Source organism: Falco punctatus (genome assembly GCF_963210335.1).
Source record: "Falco punctatus genome assembly, chromosome: Z".
Classification (NCBI taxonomy): domain Eukaryota; kingdom Metazoa; phylum Chordata; class Aves; order Falconiformes; family Falconidae; genus Falco; species Falco punctatus.
In genome coordinates, this window is record NC_137586.1 from 38022461 (window position 1) to 38043092 (window position 20632).

At 39.8% G+C, this 20632-nt stretch overlaps 1 protein-coding gene across 1 annotated transcript in view; it reads right to left on the reverse strand.

Moving 5' to 3' along the window:
- Nucleotides 1-20632, reverse strand: part of LOC308056783 (proprotein convertase subtilisin/kexin type 5-like) — a gene marked incomplete at its 5' end in the record, with an annotated part of 66697 nt that overhangs the window by 27007 nt on the left and 19058 nt on the right. Inside the window, 7 exons of the mRNA XM_080372620.1 lie at nt 1114-1291; nt 1734-1964; nt 2456-2692; nt 4603-4820; nt 7070-7265; nt 7742-7825; nt 19695-19895. Coding sequence (XP_080228746.1) covers nt 1114-1291; nt 1734-1964; nt 2456-2692; nt 4603-4820; nt 7070-7265; nt 7742-7825; nt 19695-19895 — 1345 coding nt within the window. The remainder of the gene's footprint in view (nt 1-1113; nt 1292-1733; nt 1965-2455; nt 2693-4602; nt 4821-7069; nt 7266-7741; nt 7826-19694; nt 19896-20632) is intronic.

Sequence of the window (20632 nt, forward strand, 5' to 3'; positions counted from 1 at the left end):
TCGATGTATAAAATTGATATTGATGTGATCACAGTAAACATTTGTAATCTCCGTGAAAACAGAATGAATTTCCTTTAATTCCCCCTGGCCATTGGAATGCAGCTATAAAGCAAGACTTTGTAAAATGAGGGTATATAAAAGCCAGGCTTTCCAAAATCCAGGATGAATTCAGACACAAAGTAAGTATATAAATAAGCAAGGCTCAGAAAACCTCAACTCTGTTTTGGCTCTGCAAGGGATATCCTGGAGATGCTGGGTAAGCACTAAATTCCTCCACTGCTCCTTGATGACCTGCTGTCAGATGGAAATGCAGAAAATTCATGTTTCTTTTCAGTGCACAAACAGGCTTAGCCAAAGGATATCAGCAGAAGAACAGTGCTCACCTAAGTTGTGCTGTCAGGGAAAAAGGAGAATTGCTGCACTGTAGTTTTGTTTAGATGTGGTCATTACAGATTTCTAATTTAGTGGGATGATAATTCAATTTAACAGACAGTGTGATCATATTGTACTGCAAAATTAAATGGATCTGAATCAGAAATCATAGGTCCACTTCCCAAATTTGAATTTCTGAGGCATATATACAAGAGCACACTGAATTCACATTTTGAAAGTCAGTGGACTCATGTTAATGAAGCTGCTGTCTAGATTTTTATGAGTCTTCAGTTGAAACGTGTTTTAATGGTTGATTCTATTATGATCTGTTATGAATATTCACTCAATGCAAAACAAAAGTAACCTCATCTGAACCTCAGGTTAAGTGGAGGCTGCAAGGGTGCTTGAGGGAAGTTACATTGCTTCCTATGCTCAAGCTGATGAACAGATAACTTATTTGTTCTGCTTCATACTGTTCTGTATAAACATAACCTAAGAGCATCCTTGGAGTGTAAGAATGACCACACCACATCAGGCTGGTCCCAGTGCAGGCACCAGCTTTACAGTTTGCTGCTGTGAGGGGAGGTTTTCCACCACCTCTGTACTGGGACAACATAAGATTTTTTCACCTGAAAATAAAATTCAGTTCTGTTTCACTCTGAAGTAGAATAGGAAAGACTGATCTAATTGCTCAAAGCTCTCTCTGTGATGTAGCTCTTCACTAAAGACTTTGGACCTTACCCTGGTGGACACTGGTTTACGCATGCTTTTCCTTGTTTGTACCAGCCTGGTTTGCAGGAAAGGCACTGTGAGCTGTGTTTTCCAGTGCAAGTGACACAAGCGCTGTGGCATGGGGAACATTGTCCCTTATCACTGTCAACATAATACCCATCTGGGCATGTTTCAACACAGGTTGTATCTGCAGAGACAACAATGCAGAATAACACATCATATTCAACAAGCCAATATGAAAATGTTAGCTCTTAATGTATGGATTTAAAAAAAAAGAAAAAAAAGAAAGCTAAGGATATTCCTCTTGTCTTTTTAAGTCACTTATAGGAAACAACAGGAGCGAGACATACCAAGTAAATGAAACACATGAGTTTTGCTTAGCCATGGAGTTTGTTGCTACTTAGAAGTCCTGCTTAGGCCCCAGTAAGTGGCAAGCCCAGCCTCACAAGGATTTCCAGGTAGTCCTGCAGAAGTAATTATCTCTGCACAAGTTATCTACTCATCAGGTCAACTTTGCAACATGTAGATTGGCTGAAGCAGCTCTACGTGTTCCATAAATGTGACATAAACTTGCCTATTTCATGATTCCAGTGGAGAATAAAATCTAGAAGCAGGAGCAAGATACTTACTGAGGAGATAGTGGTTATTCTCACAGCTAAGACACTCATGTTCACTGGGTCCTGAGCAGTGGAAGCATTTCTTATGACAAGGCTTGCAGGTCTGAGTTTTCTCAACGTAGTACTCAGTGTGAGAACAGTATCCAGATGCCACACAGTGCCCATCATGGTTCAGCATCAGGCCATTTCTGCAAGTAAGGCAGGCAGTGGAAGAAGAGCAAGTCTGACATGTCCTGTTGCATGCTGAAATGGACAAACAGTAGGAATGTCACCATTTCTTGTTGCATTTCAGATTATTATTTCAGCTTTAATTTTGCAAGGAGCAGCCATCATTTCAGGAAGGGAGGCTGAGGGAAACAGAGCGATAGCTCTGCTTCTGCATGGTCAAACATTTTACTATTTTCAACCTTATGCAGGCAATTCCTTAGGTATCCTTTGCCCTGGCACTGCTTTTACTGAGCAGCATTTTTCAACATACTGTCTCCAGCAATACCTAGCACTTTACCAGAGTGGCTGCCCATAACATTAAACACACCTAGCTTTTCTACCTCTCTCTCATCTTTTGCCAATTTTTGCTGTTCTAAGGTATGCCTTGTTGTTTTTGTGCACCAGCTATCTCCTCCATTTCCAGGACACTGATAGTGACACTAGACGGCACATGTAGGCCCTTTTGGGATAGTCTTTAATCAGACCCACTTGTAAATACCATTCTGGGGAAAAAAACAGCTGTCAACCTTGACAGTCTTCAGTGGCTTCCTCATAATAAGTCCCTTCAGGGCACTCTTCGAAACACATGCCACTGTAGAGGACAAAGAAGTCGGTGGTGCACGCAGTGCAGTCATCTGAGTCTGGCCCGGCACAGTCCTTGCAGTCTGTGTGGCAGGGAAAGCAGTGCGTGTCTTCAGCATAGAAGTGCGAAGGGCAGTCCTCCACACACCTCCCCTCATGCAGGAAGAACTCGTCCATGCACTCTACAGGGGACACCAAACAACAGGTAGGCAAATGAGCAGCAAATTCTGACCTCTGTAAATCAGGGAGTGAAGGCATCCTAGCGAATTCTAAATCCTGTAGAGACAGTCAGAACAGGAGGTAAGAGGACAGTCTGGGAAGGCAACGCTTTCTTTTTCAACTCTTTCCCCTCCAAACTGCCCATAATGGCCCAACCCTGACACAGCATCTTCTGTGTTACATCAAGGGAATGGGAAGCAAAGTCACCTGTTCAGCTTTGTGGATACTAACCAAACCATGCTGCCACTGTGTATAGGTGGGCTTCTGCTGAGATACTCTATCTGCATTATGAACTTCCTGCAAAATCAGGGGTATCCATATCTGAAGTTTTGTTTGGTTTAGTATTAAAATAAAATCCAGTCTGACTGGAATATATGAACACCAAACTGGTCAGAGTGTTGCTGTCCTTAGGGCAGGCAGGCTGTGCAGAGGGACCTGGGCAGGCTGGAGCGATGGGCCGAGGCCATTCCTGTGAGGTTCAACAGGGCTCAGTGCCGGGTCCTGCCCTTGGGTCACAGCAGCCCCACACAGCGCTACAGGCTGGGGCAGAGCGGCTGGAAAGGGCCTGGTGGGAAAGGGCCTGGGGGTGCTGGTCCACAGCCGGCTGGGCGTGAGCCAGCAGTGTGCCCAGGTGGCCGAGGCAGCCAGCAGCACCCTGGCTGGTACCAGACACGGTGTGGCCAGCAGGACCAGGGCAGCGATGGTCCCCCTGTACTGGGCACTGGTGAGGCCGCACCTCGAACGCTGTGTTCAGGTTTGGGCCCCTCGCTGCAAGAGGGACACGGAGGTGCTGGAGCGTGGCCAGAGAAGGGCAACAAAGCTGGTGAAGGGTCTGGAGAGCAGGTCTTATGAGGAGCAGCTGAAGGAACTGGGTCTGTTTAGCCTGGAGAAGAGGAGGCTCAGGGGAGACCTTATCACACCCTGCAGCTACCTGAAAGGAGGTTGTAGGCAGGTGTGTGTTAGTCTCATCTCCCAAGCAACAAGTGACAGAATGAGAGGAAACGGCCTCAAGTTGTGCCGTGGGAGGTTTAGATTGGATATTAGGAAAAATTTCTTCACTGAAAGAGTGGTCAAGCACTGGAACAGGCTGCCCAGGGAAGTGGTTGGGTGACCGACCCTGGAAGTATTTAAAAAATGCATAGATGTGGCACTTAGGGACATGGTTTAGTGGTGGCCTTGGCAGTCCTGAGTTAATGGCTGGACTGGATGATCTTAAAGGTCTTTTCCAACCTAAATGCTTCTATCATCTTATGAACGTCTTTTCACAGAGCTGGGATTCAGCTGCTAATTTTATTATGAATACCTGGTTTAATGGCTTTGTTATGGCTTTGGTGTTTTTTTTCTGTTTCACCCATATTTGTTTCTGGAATGGCTTTCTCAATTTTAACTATCCTGGGAATTTTTGTGGGGGCATTTAGACTCACCAGGATGTTCAAGGCTTTCCTAGTATGTTTCATTACAGTTATAATTCTCTACCATGAGTAGTCATTTGCAAAAATGGTAAAGAGAAGTAAACTCATCAACCAAACTAGAAAGTAACATTATGTATTTCATATTGGTGTAAGTATGTATGCAAGTGTTTAGGCATGGATACGCTAGGTCAGAAATAGAATCAAACCAGTAGGAATCTCCAAAGGACAAGAAGTGAAGTGATGGGAAATCTTTACAGATTAACAGTTTAGACTGAGTCTCATCATAAAGCACTGAATGCTTATCCTCTCTCTTAGAGATTAGCAATGATATCTATCTACCTGTTTTTAAAATTTATTTTTGCTCTTTACAGAATTTATTTTCAGACCTTTGTTTCTGTCAATCTATCTATAGACAGGTCTGGATGGATTTTAGCCAAGTCAAGACAGGTTCTTGATAATACCTTTGCATGTTTGATTGTGAATGCACTCCTGACACATTTCAGGGCAGTGTCTGCAGATTCCTTCAGAGGCAAAATGGTTCTCTGAACAGGTAGGTTTACATTTCCATTGCTCCAGAAGCAAAGGACTTTTACAGGATAGGCATTTGGTTGCACTTCCCATGCATGTCTTACAGGATCCGCTGCATTCCTTGCAAGTCTCAGAATCATTAAAATATCCCCTATCAAATGAAAACAAACACAAAGTGCTGGTCAATATATAGCTGTCAAACAGTCCAAGCTATAAGAATTATGCACACACATTTCACTGGTTCAAACAGGTTTCTCACTCAATTTGTTGCCCATCCTCCACTTACACCCCCTCTGCCTTCAAGCAGAAAATGTGCATGGTTAGTGCTGTGAAGAGAGTCTGGCCTTCCTTTTTTCTTGTGCCTACTGTCTAAAGGGTGCTGGACTTTCTTGCTCATTTCTTGATTTGCCCCTTACATTAGATAGAAAGATGTGTAATGTTTGGGAAAAGAAAGATGTGATCTCTAGTCTTGCACAGCTGACCCTCAACAGTGCTAACAAGGAAAGACAGAGAAGTACAGCCTCAGTGGCCCTAGAGGGGAGAAAGAGAGTAGAAAACCCTGGAAGTGTGAAGGCTGGGAAGAATAAGGAGGCCTGGGATTAAAAAAACCCCAACCAACCCAGGATGCTTAAGTAGTACCTCTGTTTAGTGACAACAAGCTAGAGATGGTGAAGTAGGAGCATGTTTTACTGGTATCTGGTGCGAGAACAACCATAGGCAACCATGGCTGGGACAATCATTCATAAAGAAAATATAGTAAAAAATTGCACCTATATTTCAGGAGAAAAGAGATAAAAGGAGAGGCTAGATGCAATCCAATCTGCCTAAATTCAAAATCAAAATGTTAGAAGGTTAATGGACAAGCAAGTCCACATTTTGAGATGATTGTTAACTCATATGCATACAGCCATTGATGAAAACTAAGGAAGAAGTTGGCATAGAAAGTAGTCCCAGAACATGTACTTCACATTAACAAGCTTATTCTTCCCTGTAGAGGAGTACTTCTCTTTTCCTTCTTGGAGATGATCTTTTGAAAGAAAGGCTGAGGAGATGCATTAGGAGCAAGGTTAGAAAAAAGGTAAGACCTGTGCCTACCATCTATCCTCCTCTTCTTTTTTTCTCCCAACCTTTGTCATAATCCTACATCTGTTTCTTACAGTCCTGTCTTCTCTTGTTTCCGTCCTGAGTACTCAGCTGGCCCAGTTTTTCAAAATCCTGTGCCAGAAATTACCAGTGCAGCAAGTCAACCTTTTCCATACCCTACAGCATGTCCCAAAGCTCAAAAACCCTAAAAAACTCTCATATTATCCTCTGTTCCAGTGGAGAGTAGTTATGCCTTAAGAACTTTGCCTCAGAGGCTGAAGCCAGAGTTTAACTCTGGTGGACTTTGCTGAATGATGTCTGGGAAACCATTATTTGTAGTTTGGAATTTGGAAAAAAAGAGGGATAATAACAGCTGAAAAGACTAGTGATACATGAAAAGGTTTAGATTTGTTATGTTGATCTTGTGAGGGATAACTCTGGGGAATGAGTACTGAGAACCAACATTTTAATGCCAAAACTTTATCTTTGCTTGTATACCACAATTTCTGGTATTAAGTTGTTTCTGGGCTGGAGTAGGCTTTAGTGAGTTACTTTGCATTTACTCTGATATTTGATGATCAGAATCTGTTCCACTGGCCCTTATGGACTTATTTCACAAAGTTAGCAGGAAAGTACTGCCAGACAATTTCTACTTAATTGTAAGAAAAGCAGGATCTGCACATTTTTCTAAAGAAAAAGGTTAATCAAGCAAGGTCTTCATACTGCATAGCACAGATTTTATGTGTATGTACAGGTATGATGAATGCTGATAAAAAAAGCAGAGAAACAGGAGGACCTGATCTGCTCAAGTGTCTGATCTAATATCCATTGCAGTCAAATGGGAATCTTTCTTCCTGAGTTCTGTTTATTATAGGAAAAAGTAAAGAAGATAAGCCAAGGAAAGAAACACATCACTAGGCACTGCATTTCCATATCAGGAGTCTGATTCCCATTTCTGAGTTCATGCCCCTGCTCTGTACTACTTTGAGGAAGGAACAAGTTAAGAGGATGACTAGAGGCTTATTTTCGGTCAATATAAAGAACCATCCTGAAGTACAATGGCCCTATTGAAGTCAATGGGAGCTGTACCATCTGTCATAGGATTTCATGTCTATTTTCACTTTTGATTTTTCACTTTTTCTCTAAGCAAGAGAAAATGCTGTTTATTCAGGCCAGCTGAAAATTGCTTTTACCTTGTGATAGTTTCTGGTAGCTTACATTAAGGTCTCCCTTGAAAGGTTTGTAATGGATCTGAAGTTTAAAGAGAAGGAGCACAGTGAAAAAATAAAAAACAGCCATCCAACAGGAGTTACTTACTCAGGGCATTCCTGTAAACATCTGCCTTTGTGGATGAAAAGCAGCTGGGCCTGGTCAGCCTGACACTTCTGACAGTGCCAGTGGTCGAAGCACACCTCACAGCCGTCCATGCACATCTCACACTTTCCACTTGCAACATTGCCGAAAGTTTTTTGAGGGCACAGAGAAACACAGCTATTGTTGATAAGAAATTTTCCTGGCAAAAGAGCAACCCAGGTGGGGAAAGGCATCAGTTAGAAATATATTTGAAAGATTCTTGACTTGAATGTCTATAAAAAAACTTTCAACTTCCTCACAATTTAACTTTTTGATACTTAAAAAAACCCATGAATAAAATATTCTTTAAGCCATTTCCCAAAGTAGTTTGCTCAACCTTCTCTGAAATTTAAGGTATCTTCCTGCATAAATTCCAATTCAGTAATTCCTACATTGAAAAGAAAGAAAAGGAACAACATCCAGCTAATGATTTTTTTACCTGTATTGCCAAGAGAATGTGCTTAATTCCTAGCTGATGCCTGACTTCATCTGGCAATTATCTGATTACCTGACTATGCTTTAAGCTGTCAAAGAAATTTCTAGTGACTACTGACAAAAATATTCCCTGGAAGTGTGTAGGATAGAGAATATTTTAGCCTTCTGCAAAAATTACCCAAAGAAGCTGAAGTCTCTTACCTTCTGGACATGAAGTACATATTTCAGCAGATTTCTCACAGGTCCTACATGAAGGGTCACAGGACTGCAATTTTTGCTTTGCATCTGGGATGAAAGGAAAAAAAATACCCTTTTTTTTCTGTTTTACAGCTTGTTTTTGTTTATTTCTCCTCCCTTTAGGAGGGCCATTTCGTACTGCTTTTTCTAAGTTTAGAAAGTGTACCTCTGTGAATTTTTGGAATTCACAAAGTTCAAGAACTTGATGATTGTGTTCAGTTCCATTCTCTGAAATGGGAAGTTAAGAGTTGTAATAAAGGAAAATATAAACGTTATCCTGAGATTCAGTAAGATATCCTGAGATTTGCTCCAGAGCCAAATCCAGATCTGTAATCCTAATAGATTACATACAGGAAGAGCTAGAAAGTATGTACATTTGGAGGACTAGGTGTAGTGAGGTAATATAGGGATCTTGTGCTAGCTGGTTGCAGAACATCATTACCCTGTAACTAAGGGGGGAAACTGCATAGAAAGGAGAGAGAAATGAGTGTTTGGAGAGAAGATCTGTTAAGTAGTTCTCCTCAAAGCTATTGCCTGCTATATTGCCTGCTATTTCCCTCCAAAAGGAAGAGTCTGATGTTTGTCAAATGAGGTTTTATGGCTGTGGAAAACTGACTTTGGTTATGCTTTGAATGGACTTTATTCAGTGTGTTACTCAGCTCCAAAATGATGAGATTTGGGGATCATACTTAATATAGAGGAAGTGTCATGCAATGTGACACATCCCAGCATGCAGCTCTGTATTTTGATCCAAGCATTACAAAAATGGGTAAACACGTTTGATGAAAAAGTAATTGTGGACCAGCAGAGAGAAGACAGTAACCTTAAAGAATGAATCAGAAGTTGGTTGCAGATTGAGCTTTGCACCTCAGTTAGCACATCCGTCTCATCCTGCCAATTAAATATGTATGATTTCTATAAGTTGATGGACTGACTGACAGTATCCATTAGCCACGTGCAGCATATCACTACACCTTTTTTGTTCTGCTTGTTATGGCAAGGTAGTTAAAAATGTTGACATTTTGAATAAAAGTCATGAAAGCAAATGCTTCAAGCAAAAAGAGAGAGGAGAAAAGGAAAATTATGTAGATCCCTTTCCCACAGGTGCACATTTTACTAAGCAGAGAGGCACTCGGCAGAAAAGTAGGAGTGTACATAACATGGCACAGGGCAAAAGGCAGTATAATAATAATAAAAATATTAATTATTATTTATAACTGTACTGCTGAATCAGCTGAGCCATAGCTATCTTAGTGAAGTAAGTTAGGTCCACATTCAATATGACTAGGAAACGGTCCGTAAGAGTGTGTCACTCCCACATCTGACTCGCAGCTGACCTGCAGCTGACCTGCAGCTGACCAGCAGCTTAGAACGTCTTTAAAACTCTCTGCATTAAAAAAAAACCCTCTCAATATACTGTCCCTGAACGACTCAGGAGGGTCCAGGGACAGCACAGCAGATCACAGCTGGCTGTTTAGCAGTAGGACACTCAGCAAGGACATGTTTAGTCATTCTTTACCAGGACTACATGTGAATACTACTTGCACAGGGTAGTGAAAGCCTGTAGTGTTGCAGCTCTTGCTGGTAACTGGCACAGTATAAAGCAGGTCCAGATACAGCAGGAGATGAGGAGAGTTTTCCTTGTCACCACCCTTCTGGCTGCAGCACCCTTCCCTGAACAAGGGCCCAAGAGCATTTACAGAGTACGGGCACAGGCCATAGGATCCACAGGATAATGTATGTTACAGAAGAAAGCTGCACACTGTCAGGGTGAGCATGGGTTGTGACGGTCCAGACTGGAGACTGGGTCTGCCCAGTCAGAGGCTAATGGATGAATTGTATACCCTTGTGTATACCCCGCAAGACATCAGATAGCTTTAGTGTTGGCTATAGTAGCCAAAAGTGTTGGTGGCCATGGTGAGTCAGAGACCTATGAAGGACCAAGAGAGGTGGGACCAGGACAGTACTTCAGTAAGTACCATCTGAAGACAATTTTCAACTCCAAAGGCACAGAGGTCTTCTGGCAGTACAAAAAGTTTGAAACTGAATGTGGCGATGTGCTGCCTCAAGCACTGTTAAACTGCTGACATAAATCCCTGGGTCTGAGCACACAGGAAGGCTGTGTTACCTTTGTGACTTCATATTGACCATAGCTGAAGGTAAGGTGTATAGTGTCAGGTAATAATCAGTATGCAAAAGTGAAAACTTCTGGAAAAGCTCTTTGGAAAGACATGAAAGAGTGAGGAAGGTACAGAGTCCCTGGCATGTGGAAGAAGAAAAAGTGGAAGTGATGTATAAGCATCAGGAGCCCAAAGGGTGGAGGGGAAGGGAATTACTGTGAAATAATATCTGAAGTTGCAGGGGTAGGGGCACAGCACAAGGGCAGGTATTAACAAAAGACTGGAGAGGCAAAAGGACACCTCAGTGTGTGAAGTGAGTTCAGTGCTACCTAAAGCATCAATGAAATGCCTCATCTTCTGGTACCAACAGTATAACTGGGGCCTCAGTGCTGTGGCTGTTGGGGAGACATTTATCAGATTCAATGAATATTTTGGGTGAAAGGAGATTTCTTGAAAAATCCTGATTAGGCTCTGTACTTTCTATTACATATGCTTAAGTTATATATTTACATATAGATCAATAATTGTATAGTGTAGGGAGGGAAGAGCTAGAGTTACAACCTAATTTTAAAACACTGTTTTTATTTTCCTGTAAGTTTCATCCTTCTTGAGGACAATCAGTGTTTTGTTCTGCTTTTCTTAGCCCTTTAAAGTGTGTGAAGGTGGATATCTTGTAAGGCTTTCTGCAACAGCAGATTCTGTGCGTTTATATCCTTTCTGTCTCATGCTGACGTATTTTCCATGGCTTTTTTTCCCCTGCTGAAGACCTGTTTTCCATATTTCAGGCTACAACATGCTGTTCCAAGAGGATTCTAGTCCATTTAAGTGCCTCTGAGTGTACAGGGCAGTTCGCATCCCTCTTAAGGCTCTAGATGCACCTAACAATATAGCACACAAGCATTTTCAGTTTGGTTATCCAAATAATGCTCAAAGTAATTTGCTGGTGACCATTGCTGACTCTTGTGAGATGCAGAAATTCACTGTCACAGGATTTTTTTTCGAGAGATTATTCCTTAGCTTCATGTTTTTTCCTGACTCTTCACTATTGGTCAAATCCTTAAAGAGTGTCCTTCTTTATGTCATCTGTAAGAGTTTAAGGAATACTCTGGGAAAGCTGAATGTTTGATATTAATAGATTTTCTATTCTGTTACCCTTAAATATGCAGACCTTCTCTCTTTTTTTGCTCTGGAGAGAAGATCCTCACTGGCCTGCAGATCCTAAGATTTTTCCGTTTTAGATGCTAGTCATTTGACACTCTCTGAAAAAGAACATTGACTAATTGATGATATCTTGCACAGCCATATAGTTTTTAATTAATATTTTTCACCTCACCTCTAGAACCTTGGGTGAAAGAAAGACCATCTGTGCCTGATGTCTGCTTGCAGTTGCACATTCTCTGTTCCTCCATCAGCTGCTTTGATAAACCTTCAGAATTTGTCAAGGCAGAGTTCTGATTTTCCCACTAAAAATGTCATTGACCTTTTTCTAAATTTGTAGCAAATAATACAAATTTTCATTTCCCTTTTCAGCAGCTTTGCATCCAGCTACCTTACTCTGGTCTGTGTTTTAATTTTTTAAAATCCCTACTGGGTAGTCTTAAGTGTTGTAATTTAATACCGCTGATGTGTGTGAAGAAGAAAGCCAGAAATATTACTGAAGTATGTGTTGCCAGGGGAAACAGACTTTGATTCTGGCAAGGGAGTTGGTGTAATATAAAAAATAAATAGCAGAAAGGTAAGGTTAAGCAAAGAAGTTGTTGACTACTGCTGAAGAATGTTCAGACAAGCTCATTGTTTCAAAACTATTCAAGCCTTACAATTAAAAATAAAGATCTTTTTCGATGAAGTACTATTTATTTCCATTTAATCCTTGCCCCTTTGGCAGCTTTTGTTGTTTTCTGTAATATTTGTTAGTCTCCACCAGAGGGGAATGTACACAAGCAATTGGGCTTCTGATAATTGGCACGGGAGACAATCTTTAACTTTTCAGTCAGATATAGGCATTTAAATGTCTCAACTTTAGCACTGACAGAAGAAATTTTATAATTATTTTTAATTTTTTTTGTTAATTCTGGACAGTTAAAATGAGTTTTTCCTGTGATAAAGCTCTTACTGACTGGAAATAGGTTTTAATTTAATAAATAGCTCGCATGCATGCGCAACCCCCACCCCCCAACCCCCCCATGTTTAAAATAATATCAAGGTTTTAAATGTGATTTTCTTGCATAGTAAGAAGTTTCCCAAATGGGCAAATGTGATTCAAAAGATTTGTTTGCAGAAACCTGTGCACACTACTCGCAGTAATGTAACCAGAGCTTTCCAAAGAATAGCCTTACAGAGCTGAAAAATGGTCATGAAACATGTATTTCCTTGGTCTTTCCAGTAATGATAAATGGAAAGCTTGGAAATTACAGGTTTTAGCTGTTGGGCTGTATTTTACTTACCTCTAAAGGATGCCATTCTGTACTTGAGAATCCAACAAGCTTTCCTTTAAAATTTCAGTCTGTAGCTCTTACGGTTAAAGTTGTGAAATTAAAGTTGTGAATGTAGAAGCCATAAGTCTACAATGTAGAGTTGTAAACTACCCGTATTCTAAAAGTGGGACACTGATTCTGAAAAACCACTGTATGTTATTGTATTGTTCTGCTCTTCTTTTTTAAAGGTCAAAGCATATGACCTTTTCAGACCTACTTGAGCTATTTTTATCCTTACGCTTATATTCTTTCTTGGTTGTTTTGTTTTTCAGATTTGGTTGTTTGGTTGTTTTTTTTTTTCTTCCCCCCCCCCCCCCCCCCCCCCCCCCCCTCCTCCCGGCGCCGATGAAAATGCCTTCTATTTAAACTCTCTTCAGGTCAGAATCTGACTCAATGTCATGTTGATTCTTGTGTCGTTGTCAGAATGAGTAACAACTTTGACAAACACCCAGCTAAGTCTCTCCTATTCCTTTCTAGAAACTGAATTGTGCTGTGCTGCTTCTTGAGCTAAGGTTTACTGTAGCTCTGAAGCTACCATAGTGCTTTTACCCATTCAGTTTATTCAAGGGATTATCTAACTGGAAGAGTGGGGGAAGACTGGAAAAGATATTTTTTTTATGTTCTTTTCTCATTTGAGGTTATGCAACATAAATGAGACAACGGCAGATTTTCTTGAAACCTAGTAATGTAAGACTTTAATTGTGACCCTGAACTGAGTTAAGGAAAAAATGAGTGAAAATTTAGCTCCATTTAACACCATGTCCCCATATTTCTGTTCTTTTTGCTTAAGTGATCTTACTTTGAGCTCCCAGAATTTTTCAGTCTTATTTTAGAGAGTAATTAAACATGTCTTCAGAAATATTCAGTGTAAAAACCATAGGTCCATGTGGAAAGAAGTCTGGTCCTCTTCACATGCTGACCACTTGTTCTGGAAAATGTAGAGTTTATTAAAAAAAAAGAGGACAGGAAACCCTGTACAAAACCTGAGGGCGTATGAGCAGAGATACAGCCGTATCAAAAGAGACATGCCTTTAAACATAATAGCATTCCTTATAGTCCCTCCTTAATTTCATTTAAACACACAACTGCCTTATAAGAGTTCTTGCTAGTATATACTCATCCTCTTTGTGCTGTCAATCTTTCTCTCTCTAACTGCTCCTTATGCGCAATGGCTCTTTGTGCCAGGTAGTGCAAGCAGTAAGTGTTCAGACTGACAAAAGATGGTTTGTTTCTTCATTTTAAATCTTATTTATTCATGCTGTTCTATGAGTAAAAGCGGGACTTAAAAACTTGCATTTTTAAGTTGCTATCAAAGTATTTCCCTGGGTACATTTGTAATACCCTAATCTTCTAGACATTGACTTCTACAAGAAGAGTAATTTTACAGTATTTTATTGTTGGACCATGGCACAATTGCTGCAGTGAGGAATGCAGAAGGAAATGAAGTGCCATGGCTGTTTGTAACTGCAAGTGTATTCCTTTTAGAATGTGACCTGTCTAGCATTTACTGTGGGTAGTGAGATTTGACTTGAACGTGATCCAGTTGAGTTGTAACTTAGTTTGTTAGAATTTATTCTGCACATGGTGCTGACCTTGCAAAACTGGTACAGTAATGAATAAAAACATCAGAACAGGTTACCTATCTCCATGAAGTAATTACAATTACATAGACAATGGTAAAGCATAATGAAAACAATATACTTAGGTAATAAAATACTAGACCTATCCCATTTTGAAGACTTATGTGAACTGTAAATTTAAGGAAACTATAAGAGTGCTGAGAAGTAAATCACAATCCCCAATAACCATTAATTCCCAACCTAGTTACCTTGTTACAACCATAGGATTACTTCACAAACAAATAGCTAGAATGTGAAATTGGCATGGCTAAGAACATATGGGATAATGAATCATTTTTGCTTGCCTCTAGCAACCTGAAATTTCACATATGGGTGATGCTTAAAAAGGTCTCCTTACTCTTCCCATGATTCTCTAATCCTGCACTCTAAATGTCATACATAACATTTTCACATTTGGAAGACTATGACCTGCTCTCTCTTGCTGCTGATTTCTCTACTGTCTTCTACCCACCCCATTCCTTTTTTTCCTCTCTTCCATATTCTCAAACCTTTATCTGCATAGCTGTGTAAAGGTCCTTTTAAATAATCCTTTGAAAGCCTGAGTTATTGTTTTCTCTCAACCAGTACTCTTTTACTGTTTTTGTTTTACTCTGTGTTTAGGAAAATAAGCAGGATGGATGCAGTTGATCAATGGCTGCTTGTGGGAGGTTGCTCTTGTTATTGGGGGTGGTATGCAATAGTAAACAGAACCAGCTGCTATTTAGCTGTGCAATTTACTACAGCATGTATTATCTGCATGTAAAGAAGCATATATTCTGTTTTGAGTTTGCATCAGAAACAGGCCTCATTCCATACCCATTTTTTTCCTTTTGTACTTTTCAGAAGAATGTGGTAGACTAAGCCATATAACTGAGGTACGAACAACTTTTTTGGGAGTCATATGTGCAGTGATCAGACAAGATGAAGACCTCACCATAACTTGCAAAATGTCTAATCCAGTTGAAAGGGTATATGCATTCACTTGGTGAATCAAGCTTACACTAGTGTGTCTCCTGGCTTCCAAAGTAATTTCATCATCTGGTACATGAGATAAAATACAGATGTTTCATGCTAGAAACACAGAGCTCAATCGCCCTCTCTCTTTTCTTTCTTTTTTTGTTCCTCGCCCCGCCCCCCCCCCCCCCCCCCCCCCCCCTCCTTCTTGGCTTGCCCTGTCTTTTTAAAAGCCTGGATAACAGACATGGTCTGTTGCATTATTTCAGACTTAGATATGACTATTTAATGATTCCTGGTATGAGCTGAACTGTTTGCCCAGCAGAGTATACCCCCAAAGTAAATATAATTTTAGAAAGTTGTTTTTTTTATAGAATGTTTTGTTGGAGTGTGTGCTCATTAAAATTCATAAGACCAGTCTATTATTAATTCTCGCATAAGAAATGGAAGTGAAAGCTTAAACATGGGGAAAAAATTGTGTTCCACATTCACAAAGGTTTTGAACCTCACCTAGATGGACTAGTCTCTCATACTGTGAAGAAAGTCAGACTATGTTGGTTTCTCCACGGCAGGCTTTGATGTGCAGCCCTTTAATTTATATTAACTTTGGAACCAAACAAAACAACAGTCTTTGTTTCCCAAAACTCAGTTTGTCCCATATGGTATATCAACACAGTCAACTAAAACCACCATGGAACCCATTGAATCCGTGTGGCTGGAAGAGCCAAAGAGAAATGGCTTCATTATTTGTAAATACAGTTCAAGGTCTAATACCTCAACTCTCTGTTAGTAACGTTTCTAAAGAAAAAGAGTAAACAGAAGACGAACATGGTAAAAGCTGATGTAAACTACTGAATTTGGAAATGTTGGCTATCTTCCTAGTTGTGTTGTCTTCCTACACTGTCTGGAGCAGGGCATGTGCTGAGGATGAGGTTGGTGCGATCTCATCTTCATTCCCATGACAGGGGCGAGGCTGTTTATTTCATACTTGGCCCCCACGCCTAGCTCATTCCCCCAAAGTGGAAGGATTAATAATTGTCTGGCCTGTATTCTTTAATTAGATTCTTTAATTCAGGCCACTGAAGCTCAGAGCCAGCTCTGTCATGGTGCTGCACAAATGAAGCACCCAGTGGAAGAAGGGTGATTTGGTAAACGGGCATAGGGGATGAGAGCCAAAAGGTGAATCTCAGCCACAGTCTTGCCTATGCTGGGCTGGAGAACAAATGTGAAAGTATTCTAATAGCCCCTGCAGAATGGACAAGCTTCTTGGACCGTGCCCATGCTGCATGACAGGCTACCCTTAGAAACTGAGTTTGACAACAGATGAAGTGGAAGATCTTTATATTTTGCTAAGAAGAGATAACCCTGGAGAAAGCAAAGTAGCTATTAACAAGCTAAAGAACAAAACAAAAACTACCAAAAAAACCCCCAAAAACCCCACCCAAACCAAAAACTGGGCTGAAATATTTGGAGATCTATCCAGAGAAAGCAGTGAAAAACTTGGAAAGATGCTATGACTTCACACCCAGCTATGAAAGAAAAGGTATTTTTTCTGTTCTCATAATGTTCTTTAAAATAAAAAATGGAAAAGAGGAAGCCCTACAGAAATACTTAAGAAGATCTGAGAAGATTCATTGTTCCAGGCCCAGCGAGTTTTTCTGTACAGGTATGCCAGCCAGAATCCTCACTGACAGTAATCTTTAAGGAGCACAGGTAGGTTTTCATTTTGTCCATTCTTGTACTGATCCTACAGCACTGTTGAACAAAGCAATAAAGGACAGCAGCTGCCTCTCCTAAATTTTATTTGGTTTCAGAAAGCTTTTGACAATGAAGAAAATAATTATAACAGATAATGAAAACGTTTCCTTTTCTTTTTTTCCTTTAAAGTTATCCATGTATTTTTAAACATTATCAGGGTGTGAAATGTACTGCAGTCTCTAACTAGGAACTACCCTATTGGAGCAATGTACTGCTAGAGTTAAATGTGGTTTGGTCCTGCCTGAATCCTTTCTTTTTTGTCAAGGATCTTCAGCATGGAACAAGATTTTCAAATATAGATGGCACAGTTGAAAATCTGGGCTCAGCTGATATCTATCTGCCTCTTGAATGCATCTTCAAAAGAAATGAATGAAAGAGTGATATTCTAGCCAAAAAATCAACCATTTAGATTTTGCTGTTAATCAGCAAGTGAAAACGATTGTTACCAGAACCAGATGATCCCTGCAGTATTTGAGCAAGAAACCTCACAATGTATTGATAAAGGTAGTTATTCAGGGTGTAACTTCAGTAAAAGACAGTGACAACTTCATTAACACCTTGACTTGAAGTTTACTACTATTTGGAAGCCTAGCCTGGTGAAAATAAGCTCAAATTATCACGACATTCAACATCATGTTCTCAGCACTTACGTGGCACAGGTGCTGCCATACTGTGGGAATCCCAGCAAGCCTATCAAAGAAAAGGTGAAGAGCAGCCAGCCAGGTTCCCTGGCTTCCATCACCAGCTGCAGCAGGAATCCTGTGACTTTGGAGCAGTAATTAATGTTCAAGCCAGTTACAGGTCTGAGAGAGATGTATTTTAAGTTTGAAATGCCCCTAGGTAAGATGGAAGGAAAGAGAAACTGCACGAGATGGGAGAGAAAGAGGCTTCACAGCACAGCAATGCTCATGTATACAAAAGTGCATCAGTTGCCTGCTCAAAGGAAAAAAATCTGGCAATGATTCACTTCATTTGACAGTGAGAAACAGATAACCAATAGATAGGCGAAACTACAGATGTGTTCTTTCCATGGCACTGATGCAGATAGTTGCAAATTGAAAAAATACTTACTCATGTGGATTAAACACAAGGAAATGCATGGAGGAGACCAACTGTCTATTAATATTTCTCCTTTTTAGGTCTCTTTGCTCTTTTTGTGAAGTGGAGAAATGTTACTCTTTTTGGTACAACATTTCTCCATAGATAAGCAATGAATAGAAATGGTCAATATTTTTTCTGAAAATACTCGTTAGTGTATTTTAGTTTTTAATGCAAGGTCATATAGATCTAAGGATAGTAATTATTTGATGCATTTGAGTCAAATGAAGACATAGAAAAAACCTGTATTTGATAGAAAATAAAGCTGGAAGAGACCTTAAGTAATTTAGTCTCTTGTAAGCATCCCTGTCAGATGCTTTTCTGTGTTCTTAAAGACCCCTGGTGTTGGAAATCCCCAAATGTCCTCAAAAATTCTACTATTACTCCATTACTCCATTTGAAAGTCCCATTTTCCCAATGCCAAATCTAAAACTCCTTTTCTGTGTTTTAAGTCCTGTTTACTGCAAGACTTTAGAGAGACCTGATCTACTCCATTGTTTTTTCTGACTGTGTTCCTCTTAGCTTTCTCATTCAGTTCCAAGTTCCTCATTTATCTCAGTCTTTCATTGTAATGATTTTTCCCCTAGATTTCTCATAGTTCTCTCCTTTCTAATTGGCCCACTTATTGCTTGAAACACCGGGCCCAAAACTGAACATGTTATGCCAGCTGATGCTTTACCCATATAAAGAGAGTGAAAGGATTATATGACACTGAATTTTCTTTTTTTTTCAGCGATCAACAAAGCAGCTATTGAAACTCTGGAGGAAATTTTACCCTTTTTTGGAGGGTATGGGATACATGCAATTAAAAAGTGCCACTTGCAATCCTAACTATTGAGATTCCACATTCTGCACAGGTTTCACTTAAAAAGATTGAATGTTCATAGCAAATTAGTTTTAATTTGTGTGCTGGGGGAGAAATTCACCATTAGCCCTTCCTCATTTGTTAACATAACCTCTTCAATTGTACTTTATGTAACTCTCTTAATTGGAATGACAAATACTCTACAATGCACTTTCCATTTAACACTTTTTTAACAAGAAATTTGTGACAGTACTGGGATGCATTGGAAGATGCTTATGGAGGAAAATAATTAAAAAATGTAATACAAATCATTCCTTTCAACAGCTTTAAATTCTAAAACCACTTTCCTTCTAAATCCTTTATTTCTTTTGAGAACAAAGAATTACTTTTCACGTGCTATAGATGAGGGTACCAAGAAAGAACTGATTAATTTGTGAAGGTTGTGGAAGTGACCAAGGTAAGACAAGAACTCCAGAATGTAGTTCTACATCCTGTGTTTGGTCCCTTAGGCAGTGGTGCATTCCTACATTGGGGCGAGAAGGGGAAAAAGAGCTTGCTTTTACACACACTCTACACACACATACAGACACATATTTGATTATTTTCCATTTCTTCCAACGTACATTCAGTTCTGTGCAGGGAATTGATAGCCACAAAACTGGTCTAAAACATAGCCTGTAAGGCTTCCAGTGCTTTAGGTAAGGAACTCCCGGTACCTTAATCTGTTAGCCATCTTTTACCTTTTTCTTTTTTATCTTTTCATGTTTTTATTTATCGAGATAAGATGACCCCCAGATAAGGAACACCTAAGTTGTATTAAAATGTTAATACATTTTACATAATAAATGCATTTATATATACATTTATATATATTTATACATATAAATATAAAAATACATAATAAAAACCTTTGCAGAAAGATGAATTTCACACTCTGAACCAAATGTTTTGGTCAGTATACTTTTAAAGTGACAGTAAGTTTGGCAAAAGTGCAGTTTCACTCAAGATGCAAGGTCTTGATAAACTCTTTGTAAAATTTTTAGTAGGCTTCAGAGAAACAGGAACGATTAAGGGATTTTTACAACTTACCACTCCAGAACTTCCCACTGGGTGGAGAATTTCTTGGATTCAGACACTGCCCATGAGATAGCTGGAAACCATTTTTGCACCCAGTACAGTTCTCATAGCTGTACCCAACACATGTTGCACAGCTCCTGTGGCAAGGTTCGCATTCCCTAGAGATATCATCAGTGAAGAAACCATCTCCGCACTCACTCAGACATGTGCCACCTGCCACAGAAACAAAGTCTGGCATCATGGTGTCTATGGATCCCTGTTAATCCTGACAGGGAGGTACCTCACCTATGGCATCTCTCTTCTCCAGCAAGAAATGGTTTAAGAAAAAAAAGAGTATATAAGAAGCCATGAAACTTTCTGTAGCTATATAACCTCATTTTTTTTAGTGTGAAACCTAAATTAAGATCAGTTGCTTATACAAATTCCACAAACTTCAAACCAATCTGTGCTTAAATTTATATCTAGATAGGTTTTTATGCATATCCTAAATCTTGGCACATACCAATCTTACAAAAGTCTGAATCTGGATGAAAAGTTTATGTTTGAGTCCCAATTATTATACTGGCCCATTGTAAAATCTAAGTCCAGTATTCCCTAAGATTGTTAGATAAATGCAAACTTTGAGGACCAGATGAATCTCTAGTTTCTGGTGAATATAAAGCTAAATTTGGGTAAATGTGGTTCAGTTTAAGGGTTGGCATACTGCAGCAAAACCCCTAGAAGTTGTTACACTGATAGCTTTTTGAGCTTCCTCCAATTTCAGTTAAAAATAATGTAGACCACCAGATCACCTGAGGTTGTGACCACAGAGTGTTCAGTGAGTGGGATCCTTTTGTACTTCACTGCTGAGCACCTTCAGCAGCCAATGCACAAGAATACCATAATCTCAGGATTTGCTGTAATTCTTTTGATACTATGTCTGAATCAGACATGCCTGATTTATGGTTTCT